This window comes from Akebia trifoliata, chromosome 16, assembly GCF_017979445.1.
Source record: "Akebia trifoliata isolate Shusen 1 chromosome 16, ASM1797944v1, whole genome shotgun sequence".
Lineage (NCBI taxonomy): Eukaryota > Viridiplantae > Streptophyta > Magnoliopsida > Ranunculales > Lardizabalaceae > Akebia > Akebia trifoliata.
In genome coordinates this window covers 9,047,435-9,058,499 of record NC_141390.1, presented here as the reverse complement: position 1 = coordinate 9,058,499, position 11,065 = coordinate 9,047,435, and the positions used below count along the sequence as shown (strand labels likewise).

Below are 11,065 nucleotides of genomic sequence, written 5' to 3'. Positions count from 1 at the left end.
TAGGCGAGGCGAGAGTCTAACCATTTGCTCCAAGCTTTGATTGAGTTGTGACGCACTAACAGGTTTGTCTTGGAAAAATGTTCTGGCCCATATTCGAGGTTTGAAGGAACCTCTACGATTTTGAGGCAGTCACAAAGCCACATATAGAGTAAGTAGGGACTTCCCTTGAAGCTTTCCCGGTCACCATTTTTTATGGCATCTAAACTTGAGAAGGTTTCGGCTAGGATGAGAGGTACTGGATTGGCTTTCCTTGAGAGTTGAGAGGCTATATCTATGAAGGACTCAGGGATAGTTTGGCCATCACTATTGGAGGTCAGTATGTATTGGGCTAGGATTCCTAAGCATAATCGATAATCCCTAGTGGCTCGCCAGGCTTTGGGTTTTACATTGATAGGGTGACTGCGGGAACGATACGGGCTCAGTAAAGGTACTAAGTTCAATCTCCCGTCATTGACTAAGACCTTGGCTTCTTCCTTGGAAATGTTTAGTCCTGTGACGAGTTCACCAGAATATCCGATCTTCAATGAGGGCCTGACTAGAGGTCCTGAAGTGGATATCCTCATGATGTCGCAATATTCCTCGTGAGTAGGGCATAAATGCATATACCCCATATGGAATATGTGGGGGAAATTCTTGAATAGGACACGTGGCATGAGTTTGAGCTCGGAAGTATCTCCAAATCTCGGATTGACGGAAAGTAAGCCCGATAGATTGAGATCCTCGGGTGCAAGTAAATGATTGAGCTCGGACCTTATCCACCGGTAGGTAAAATGGTACGGATAGAGGCATAATAGGTCGGTTGGAGGCAGCATAGGTCGGTTGTACGGATCTGACATATGCGACAGTGGACTGACAGCATTCACAACTCACTTCATCACAGAGGTGGCAGGGCAGTTGCAACAACTCCTGCAGCTGACATGTCAGGGAGTGAGCTAACTGCCCAAGGTCACTTCAAAGGATGGCACAGAAAACGAACCAGATAAACGCCTATATAAGGAAGAAAACTATGGGTAAAAGAGGTTCGAATTCTTCTTCTCTCAAACATTACACTGATCGATTTGTCTAACTTGATCATCGGAGTGGGCTGATTTGTAGGTCCGCCCGAGCTTAGAGAGAAGGAAAGTGTAGAGCAATTTCGTGCATCTACAATTTGGCGCCGTCTGTGGGAAACTTACAGGGAGAAAAATGACCAAGATGAGAAGGGCTAGAGGCGAAAATCGTGGAGAGCCATCAAACCCGCTACCAGCAGACTCGCCTCCAAACGCGCAAGACCCAATGCTTGCAATGTACAATTTACTAACGGAGATGAGAGAGGAAATGCGCAGGGGGTTGGAAAAATAAAATAATGAGATAGTGAACATAAGGAGGGAAAATGAGGAGCTCAGACAAAGGCTAGGTGAGCGAACGGAGACCGGAGAAGGCCCAGGTGCAGAGCGAAGTAGTGATCACGTTGTCCGAGCGCCAAGGACGGAGGCGGACTGGACCGAAGATTCAGCAGCAGTCAAAACGCAACAAGGAAGCTCCGAAGTCAAAAAAACGACAACAAGAAAAGAAATAGAGGAAATGCTCAAGAGGAAGGATGAGGAATTCACGCGAGGGAAAGATCCCGCACAAAAGGTACGGAACGCAATTCGAGAACTCAAGGGGACGCCATTCTCACCTATGATAATGAACTCAGAACCACCCAGATCGTTCCAGATGCCGAAGTTTGAAACCTATGACGGAACACGAGATCCTATGGACCATATACTGCACTACAGAAGTCAGATGGTGCTGTACCAGAACGACGATTCGTTACTCTGCAAGCTATTTCCATCAACCCTGAGGCTCGGGGCCATGATATGGTTCCAGGCCTTACCAGCTGGGACCATCACGAATTTTTCCGAGCTAGAGGAAATGTTTGTTGGGCAGTTTGTGCATCTGCGAAGGAAGAAGGTCGGAGTTAACACTCTGTTTAACCTTCGACAAGAGAACGGGGAGAGCATTAGGTCGTTCGTAACCCGTTTTTGAACAAAAGCCCTGGACGTAGAAGGCATGGACGAGGCAACGACCTGCGTGGCGTACATTTCTGCGGTCATCCTGGGGACACGGCTGCATGAGTCCTTGATCAAGTCTGACCCAACTCGCCTGGAAGATTTGTACGCAAGGGTAGAAAAGTACATCCTGGTGGAAGAATCCGTGAAGGGCAGGAGACGAAGCGCTCAGACAGTGGCCAATAGCGAGGGGGGGATGGATGCTGCCAAGGTACCGGTCCACCTCGGAGGGGAGGGAAGTAAGAAAAGGTGGAGAGATTCGAACGAGTAGTCATGGTGGAAGAGAGGCCGGGTGTATTCCCCACTCAATGAAAAACTATCCGTGATACTGAGGCACATAAAGGGGGAACCCGATTTCATTCATCCACCGCGGGGGTACAAGGGGAAGCCCGGTAAACCGTATTGCGAGTATCATGAGGCTGAGGACCATCTTACGGAGGACTGTTACAGGCTGCGCCATATCATACAGGATATGATTGAAGCAGGGAAGCTCAGTAGGTATGTCTCGGCGCAAAGAGGAAGAAGAGGGGAGATTACTGAGAAAGCCGAACGAAAGCCCGAGCAAAAAAGGCCAGCTAGAGGAGGGCGTCGAGAGACGGAAGAGCGCAGGATAGTTCATACCATCACAGGGGTGCTGGGGGCCGAAGTGCCATCTAGGCGAGAGATCCGGGAGAAGGTGAAAAAGATCCGACATATGGTCGGAGTCAACAACGTGGCATCAGGAGTACGGGTAGCAGGAACGATGTCCAGCGGAGCGGATTCCCGGGCGATCATATTCATAGAGGATGACCTTAGGGGAACGGCAAGGCCCCATCAGGACGCATTAGTGATTGCGCTCCCAGTGGGGAATGTCGAGCTCCGAAGGATATTGGTGGATTCGGGAAGCGCAGTAAATATTCTGTTCCTGAGCGCGGCTAGGAGGATGGGGGTTTCAGAGAGCTTGGAACCAACATCAACCCTTGTTTATGGCTTCAACGGTACTCCGAGTAGTCCGGTGGGAGAAATCACACTCCCGATCACAGCAGGTTCGAAGGTGGTAATGACGAGGTTCGTAATGATAGATGCGGACTCAGCTTATAATGCGATCCTGGGGCGGAGATGGATACACGAGATGAAGGCAGTACCATCAACCTATCATCAAGTTATTCGTTTCCCGGGTAAGGAAGGAATAATGGAGATCAGGGGTGACCAGGAGATGGCGCAGAGGTGTTTTTACTTGACCTTGAAACAAGACCGAGGCCCCGAGGAAATTCCTCAGAAGAAGAGAAAGGTACCACCAACTGGGAATGAGGCTTTATAGCAATTACAGAAGCGACCGCAACAGGAGCAGCGGGTAACAGTTGAAGAAGTCGAAGCCGTGGACCTCGGTGATGACGGGGATCAGCTGGTTAGTATTGGTACCACAATGTCGCAGGAGGAGAAGGCAGCGTTGTTCCAACTTCTGAGGGCGAACAAGGACGTGTTTGCATGGTCATTGGAGGACATGCCCGGAATAGATCCTTTGGTGGCATGCCATAGACTAAATGTCGATGAAAGCTTCCGACCTGTTAGACAAAAATCGAGGAGGCTGTCTCTACGTCTCAGGCAGGGGGTCAATGAGGAGATCGAGAAACTTTTAAAGGCCGGGTTTATCAGGGAGGTAGAGTACCCAAAATGGATAGCGAATATAGTAGCAGTACCTAAAAAGGATGGGAAGGTGAGAGTGTGTATTGACTTCACAAACCTAAATAAGGCGTGCCCAAAGGATAGCTTCCCGCTGCCGAGGATCGATAGGTTGGTCGATGCCACTGCTGGTCATGAGAGAATGTCATTTATGGATGGATACTCGGGGTATAACCAGATCCCCCTAGTAGTAGAGGACTAGGAACGAACATCATTCATCACCAAGCAAGGGTTGTTTTGCTTTAAGGTTATGCCATTCGGCTTAAGAAATGCCGGGGCCACTTATCAGAGACTCGTGACAAAGATATTCGAAGGATTGATCGGGAAGATCATGGAGGTATATATCGACGATTTATTGGTAAAGAGCAAGCTAGCAGGGGACCATCTGATAGACCTCAAGTAAACCTTTGATCGGCTGAGAAGCTTCGAAATGAAGTTGAATCCGAAGAAGTGTGTCTTCACGGTCTCCTCTGGGAAATTCCTCGGGCACATTATCACCAGGAGAGGCATTGAGGCCAACCTAGACCAAATCCGGGCGTTGGTGGAAATGCCGAGCCCCACCAACCAAAAATAGGTGCAGAAATTGGCAGGGAGAATAGCTGTGCTGAACAGGTTTATCTCTAGGGTATCCGATCGATGCCGTCCGCTCTTCACGTTGTTGCAAAAAGAGAAAAATTTCGCCTGGAGTGCGGAATGCGAGGCAGCGTTCAATGACCTGAAGAGGTATTTAGGGCAGCCACCGATCCTTAGCTCTCCGGAAGAGGGAGAGGAGTTGGGGATTTACCTGGCAACTAGCTCATCATCAGTAAGTTCGGTTCTCTTTAAAGTCGATAGGGGATGGGAATATCCCATCTACTATGTCAGCAAAACGTTGGGCCTATCGGAAATGAAGTACACCAAGACGGAGAGGGTGGGGTTGTCGCTTGTCTACTCAGCACACAAGCTCAGACCTTACTTCCTTTCACATCGCATCCGAGTTGTGACGGACACCCCGTTGAAAGAGATGATGCACAAATCCGAAAAGTCGAGGAGGATGGCGAGGTGGGCTGTAATCCTCGGCGAATACGACTTACAATTCGAGTCCCGGACAGCAATAAAGGGACAGGTATTGGCAGATTTCCTTGTGGATTTCCCGGTTGAGGATCCGAACTGGGAAGAGTTGGAGAACGAAGACGAAGGGACGGGAGAAGTGGAGCTGTGGGACAAGCAGGCAGGATGGAGAATTTTCGTCGACGGGTCGTCGAATTACTCAGGCTCGGGGGTGGGAATAGTAATTGTAACTCCAAACAACGATAGATTGGAAAAGATAATCAAACTTGGGTATGGGGCATCAAATAATGAAGCTGAGTACGAGGCAGTCATCCACGGGCTAAGAATGACAAGCGAGTTGAAGATCAGCCGGGTGAAGCTATGTACCGATTCCCAACTTATAGCGAACCAGTGCAACGGGAAATTTGAAGCAAAGGATGAACGCATGGCGAAATATCTAGTCTCAGTTAAGCGGGAGATTAAGAAGTTCGACCAGGTGGAGATTAAGGAAGAGGAAGTCATCAAATTCACTTGGGAGCACATCATAACGCGCTTTGGGATCCCTTACGCGTTGATCTCCGACAATGGCACGCAGTTCAAGGGCAACCGTGTGCAATCGTACTTCAAGGAACACGGAATCCGATCACTGCAGTCATCGCCCAGATATCCACAAGGAAATGGTCAAGCTGAAGCATCAAACAAGACAATCCTCGCGAACTTGAAGAAGAAGCTGGCGGAACATAAGGGAAGATGGGTAGACGAGCTACACAGCGTCCTATGGGCGTACCGAACCGCGGCAAGAAGAGCAACAGGTTCCACTCCATTCGCGCTAGCCTATGGAACGGAAACTGTTATCCCAACCGAAGTACAGGTTCCTACTACGAGGACGCAAGTGGTTGAGACAGAGTTCAATGATGAAATTGTACCTCGGAATTTGGATTGGTTGGATGAGACACGGGAAAGGGTCATAGAGAGATTGGCACGGTACCAGCAGGTGTTGAAGAGGTCTTATGACCGGAAGGTACGTCATAGGGAGTTCAAAGTCGGCGATATGGTATTACGAAAGGTATTTTCTAACACCAAGGAAGTCAATAGTGGAAAGCTCGGCTGTAACTGGGAAGGACCTTACATCGTGCGCAAAGTCGGGGATACATGCGTGTACTACCTGGAGACGCCGGCAGGGGAGGAGATTCAATCACCATGGAATGTATTCAATTTTAGGAAATATTATCAATAAAGTCGTCCTTGCCTCTACACCTGCTATTTAAGGGAAAGCCTCGGCCCCTCCACAGGAACCGAGCCCAACTGAGGAGTTGGTCTGGAGGAAAAGCCTTGGTCCCACCACGGGGACCAAGCCCAACCGAAGGGTTGGACAAAGGGAAAGCCTCGGCCCCTCCACAGGAGCCGAGCCCAACTGAGGAGTTGGTTCGAAGGAAAAGCCTTGGCCCCACCAAGGGACCAAGCCCAACTGAGGAGTTGGATTAAGGGAAAGCCTCGGCCCCTCCACAGGAACCGAGCCCAACTGAGGAGTTGGTCGGAAGGAAAGAGCCTTGGTCCCACCACGGGGACCAAGCCCAACTGAGGAGTTGGATTAAGGGAAAGCCTCGGCCCCTCCACAGGAGCCGAGCCCAACTGAGGAGTTGGTCGGAAGGGAAGAGCCTTGGTCCCACCACGGGGACCAAGCCCAACTAAGGAGTTGGATTAAGGGAAAGCCTCTGCCCCTCCACAGGAACCGAGCCCAACTGAGGAGTTGGTCGGAAGGGAAGAGCCTTGGTCCCACCACGGGGACCAAGCCCAACTGAGGAGTTGGATTAAGGGAAAGCCTCGGCCCCTCCACAGGAGCCGAGCCCAACTGAGGAGTTGGTTCGAAGGAAAAGCCTTGGTCCCACCATGGGGACCAAGCCCAACTGAGGAGTTGGACTAAGGGAAAGCCTCGGCCCCTTCATAGGAGCCGAGCCCAACTAAGGAGTTGGTTTGGAAGGTAAGTGCGTTGGCCCCTCCGCAAGGGGCCAAGTCCTGGTCAAAGCATTAGTTAAGGCAAGTTTTCGGCCTCCAACGAGCGCCGAGCCCCACGATATATGTCAAGGTAAGGGTAGCTATCCAAGGATTCTCTTACGGCACACACCCATACGAAAGTAAAAGAGAAATGAGCAACGAAGGATAGGTAACACGAGGAGTGCGAAAAGCAGTTTTATTTATGTAAAAGTGACCTTTACATTCCAAAATTCAAAAAAAGAAGGGAAAGCAAGATTACAAAAAAAGAAGAGAAAATCTAGACGTTCACCCCGAGACCGACATCTACGTCATTGGGGGTTTGATCTTCGGCCGTTTCTGCCAAATCTTCAGGAATAGGCTCGGGAGTGCCATCGATGGTAGGCTCAGTAACAGGCCCGGGAATAACGGCTGGGACAACTTCAAGTTTCTTCGCCGCCTCCTCGGCCTTCTTTAGCTTCGCCTTCACTTTGTTATAGGCTTTCTCCCAAGCCTCCTCCGAAGAGTCAAGTTGTGCTTGAAGGGAGTTGAGCTGATCCTGGAGGGCTCTCTCTTGCTCCACTTCTTTGGCCTTCACCAACTCTTCCAAAGAAGAGATCTTCCCCTCCGCAAGAGCGAGTCGGTCCTTATTTTGCTCCAGCTCGGATAACGCGCTATCCAGGCTTGACTGGAGCTTCTGGGAATTGGCCGCAGCCGCATCCCTTTCAACCTGAAACTGAAGAACACGACCTTCCGCGGCCCGAAGGTTATCCACGGAAGCGTCGCGAGATTCAACGAGCTTGGCCATGGCGTGTTGAGCCTGATCAGGAAGGAAGAAACGACATTAGCAGGATGAAAGAGCGGAAAAGATATAGCAAATTAGAAGAAAAGAACAAGTAACTTACCACGGCCAAAGCTCGGAACGCGTCGCGTGAGAATTTCGCCGAATCAGCTGCAAAACTTCGGCGAACCTTCTCGACGTCACGCGGGAGCGCGGACGCATCAAAGATTGCCCGGGCTATTTTCGGGTCAGATAAGGCAGAGTCCTTATCAGACACCGGCCTCCCCCGGATCATGGGTTGTACCACCCATGGAGAGGGAGGGGGCAGACTCCCCCTCTGCACCGATCTAGCCTAGGATGCATTGGACGGCTCGGCTGGATGGTTGGATTCCTCGGGTGCGGGAGGTGGTGGCAGCTGGAGCATCGGGGTCGGAGAGCGAGGCCCCCTTCTTAACCTCTTGAGAAGAGGCTGATGGTCCTCCTCTTCTTCTTCCTCGTCCGGAGCGGCACGACCCGCCCGGTAGCTCCGGTAGGAAGGGTGGGGGGAGCCTCAGCAATTTCCTCCTCGGAATCTGAGCCGAGGATTGGTGGGGGGGCGCTTGGATTGAAGCGCCATGTCGGATTGGCGTATGGAGGGAGGGAGAAGAGCTGTCACTTGGTTGTAGAGTTCGGGGTTTGCAAGAAGATGGGCGATCACCACCGACTCCCCCGGGAACTTATCCTTGCTCGGATCTGCAATGTCGTTCAACCAACTGATCAGAAAGTCACAGAAAAAGGGAAAAGGGGGCATGACATGAATCAAGACGGGAACAATTAGTAGAGCTCACCTTGAGGGTTAAAGGATGAGAAGGCGAGAGGGGGAAGCTCGTCCCCTGGAGCATTTTCCCATTGCCCGGCCATCTGGATCGGGAACAAGAACCACTCCTTGTCCGAGTCCGGCAGCTCGACCAAGGACGGCTTCCCTCTCCTCTTAGACAAATAAAAGAAGCCCGGCCTGTTCGGGCACTTCTTTAGTGCAAACTAGGCCCTGATGTCCCAGAGCTCGAGTTGGAGGCCCTCCTCCAAACCACTATTCATGTGCTCAAAGGCACTGATGAGTTGGAAGAAATTTCCGCTCATTTGGCCAGGGGCCCTCCTATAAAAGTTTAGGACCTCCCGAGTCAACCTACTTAGAGGGACTCTGAGGCCTGCTTTTAGTTGCCCCCAGTGCACCACTGTGGTACCGGGGGCACTACCTCTGAGCAGCGTGGCATCGTCCACATAGGACATGCCCACGCTGTCAGGGACACCAAATGTGTCCCTAACTAGCTCAAGGGGATAACAGGCGAGGGAATAAGATTTCCCCCTGGCCATGAATAGAGTGAGAAGGAAGAGGGCAGAGGCAGAGGCAGAGGAGAGGGAGAGACCTTGTTTTGGTTACCTTTTTCTCTCCTCCTGAGGACCCAAAGGCCTTGGGTGGTCGAGCGACTGGTGGCACGAAGAAGCTAGGAGGACGCAGCGGTGGCGCAGTGGAGGCACAATCAGAAATGTACGAGAAGGCAGAAGGGCAGGGTAACGGCAAGTCAAATGAGAGTGAAAATGAAAATGAGAAATGGATGGGGTATTTATAGGCCTGAGAAGCCTCGAGATGCGCGATTGAAATCAACGGTTGAGACCTCTTAAGCCAATTATAACAAGGCATTAATTGCTGGGAGATCCGATATGACCGTTCGAAATTCGCACACGAATCAAGCCGTCTACAGAACGCCACGTGTATTCTGTGCAATAATTGAGCCGTTCAAACCAACAGACAGGACGCGCACTACGATAACAGCCCAACCGACCGCCGCCCTCAAAAAACGAAAAGGCTAAGATACGATTCGCCATAAAGAAATCATTAATCCTAGTTGAGATCCAATGGGAAGTCGCCACGTGTTAGCTCACTAATTTCTTATTAATATTCTCGAGCACCCGAGCAATTCGCCCGAATCCTCGAAAGGGGGTATTGTGGGGGAAATTCTGGAATAGGACACGTGGCATGAGTTTGAGCTCGGAAGTATCTCCAAATCTCGGATTGACGAAAAGTAAGCCCGACAGATTGAGATCCTCGGGTGCAAGTAAATGATTGAGCTCGGACCTTAGCCACCGGTAGGTAAAATGGTACGGATAGAGGCAGAATAGGTCAGTTGGAGGCAGCATAGGTCGGTTGTACGGATCTGACATATGCGACAGTGGATTGACAGCATTCACAGCTCACTTCATCACAGAGGTGGCAGGGCAGTTGCAACAACTCCTGCAGCTGACATGTCAGGGAGTGAGCTAACTGCCCAAGGTCACTTCAAAGGATGGCACAGAAAACGAACCAGATAAACGCCTATATAAGGAAGAAAACTATGGGTAAAAGAGGTTCGAATTCTTCTTCTCTCAAACATTACACTGATCGATTTGTCTAACTTGATCGTCATAGTGGGCTGATTTGTAGGTCCGCCCGAGCTTAGAGAGAAGGAAAGTGTAGAGCAATTTCGTGCATCTACAGAATATGTGAAGATAGGGGTTCCATCGTTTAGCCATAGCATGTAAGAGGTTCTAGTCTATCTCAAACTCATGGAAGTAAAGAGCACTCCTCAACATGAATCTCCCAAAATTGATCTTCTCTACAGGGTGCATTCCTATGACGGTTGTTTTGACTAACTGATCGATTGGGTTATCGCCAGTGGCTAACATCCTGGTTTGACACAAAAGGGGATTTTAGTACTCTCCCAAGGTCCATGTAAAATATAAATATTTTTCTTTCAGAAAATCATATTCTTATGGAAAATATTTTTTCTGGAAAATATTTCTTCTAAAGAACACTTCTTTTGGAAAATAATCTTTTCTGAAAAATATTTTCTTTTTCTTCTTTGAAAATTTGATTTCCATTTTTGATTTAACTGGCCCGGTCCATCATGATTGTTGGATCGGGATGGACTGGGTCATTATTATAAAAGAATGGATTCTTTATTGGGTCGGTGCACCCATTTTAATTTTCAAAATTTTTTTTTTCCTTGAGGACAATCATACACTTTGATCTCATCATTCACATCACTCACATACATTCATCAATCACATGCATTCATTCAATAACAACCCGGGAACACCCACGATAAGTTCGAGTCGTGACCTACTGGGAAGGTTTCTAAATTCTAAGCTTACTACGTGCAATGCATTTTTATCTAGCCACCCTTGCCCAAGCACACCTATATACCTTTCGATACGTGGTGACTTGGTTTGATACACCGTGTAGGTGATAATCTAAAACCTCAATTCACTTCTCTGAAGCCAAAAACAGCCAGTTTGATCTCCAGTTGAGAGGTGGCGCACAATGTTGAGCAAGGGCCCACTTAAATACCTCTCGTCTAGAATAGACGTATTCTATCCCCCTCGTACAGTAGGGTACATCGGGGCAAGATCTTACTTAGGCACCGGTTTTGCCAAGAAGTGCAATTAATATACTTAGATCATGGGTACGAGTCAAGAGTTGTAGCTTTCATAAATGGTTTGGCATCCCACGAGGGGACCGACCACGTACTAGTACTACGTTGGCAATCAGGACATGTGACTGTGTGGCTTA

At 49.6% G+C, this 11,065-nt stretch overlaps 1 protein-coding gene across 1 annotated transcript; it reads left to right on the top strand.

The window, feature by feature from the left end:
- The first annotated feature begins 2,034 nt into the window (after positions 1-2,034).
- LOC147382524 (uncharacterized) lies at positions 2,035-5,961 on the top strand. The gene is made up of 4 exons (XM_086427178.1): positions 2,035-2,244; positions 2,377-3,303; positions 3,358-3,863; positions 4,308-5,961. The coding sequence occupies exons 1-4, from the start codon at positions 2,035-2,037 to the stop codon at positions 5,959-5,961; spliced, it is 3,297 nt and encodes a 1,098-aa protein (XP_086283304.1).
- Positions 5,962-11,065: the final 5,104 nt, after the last annotated feature.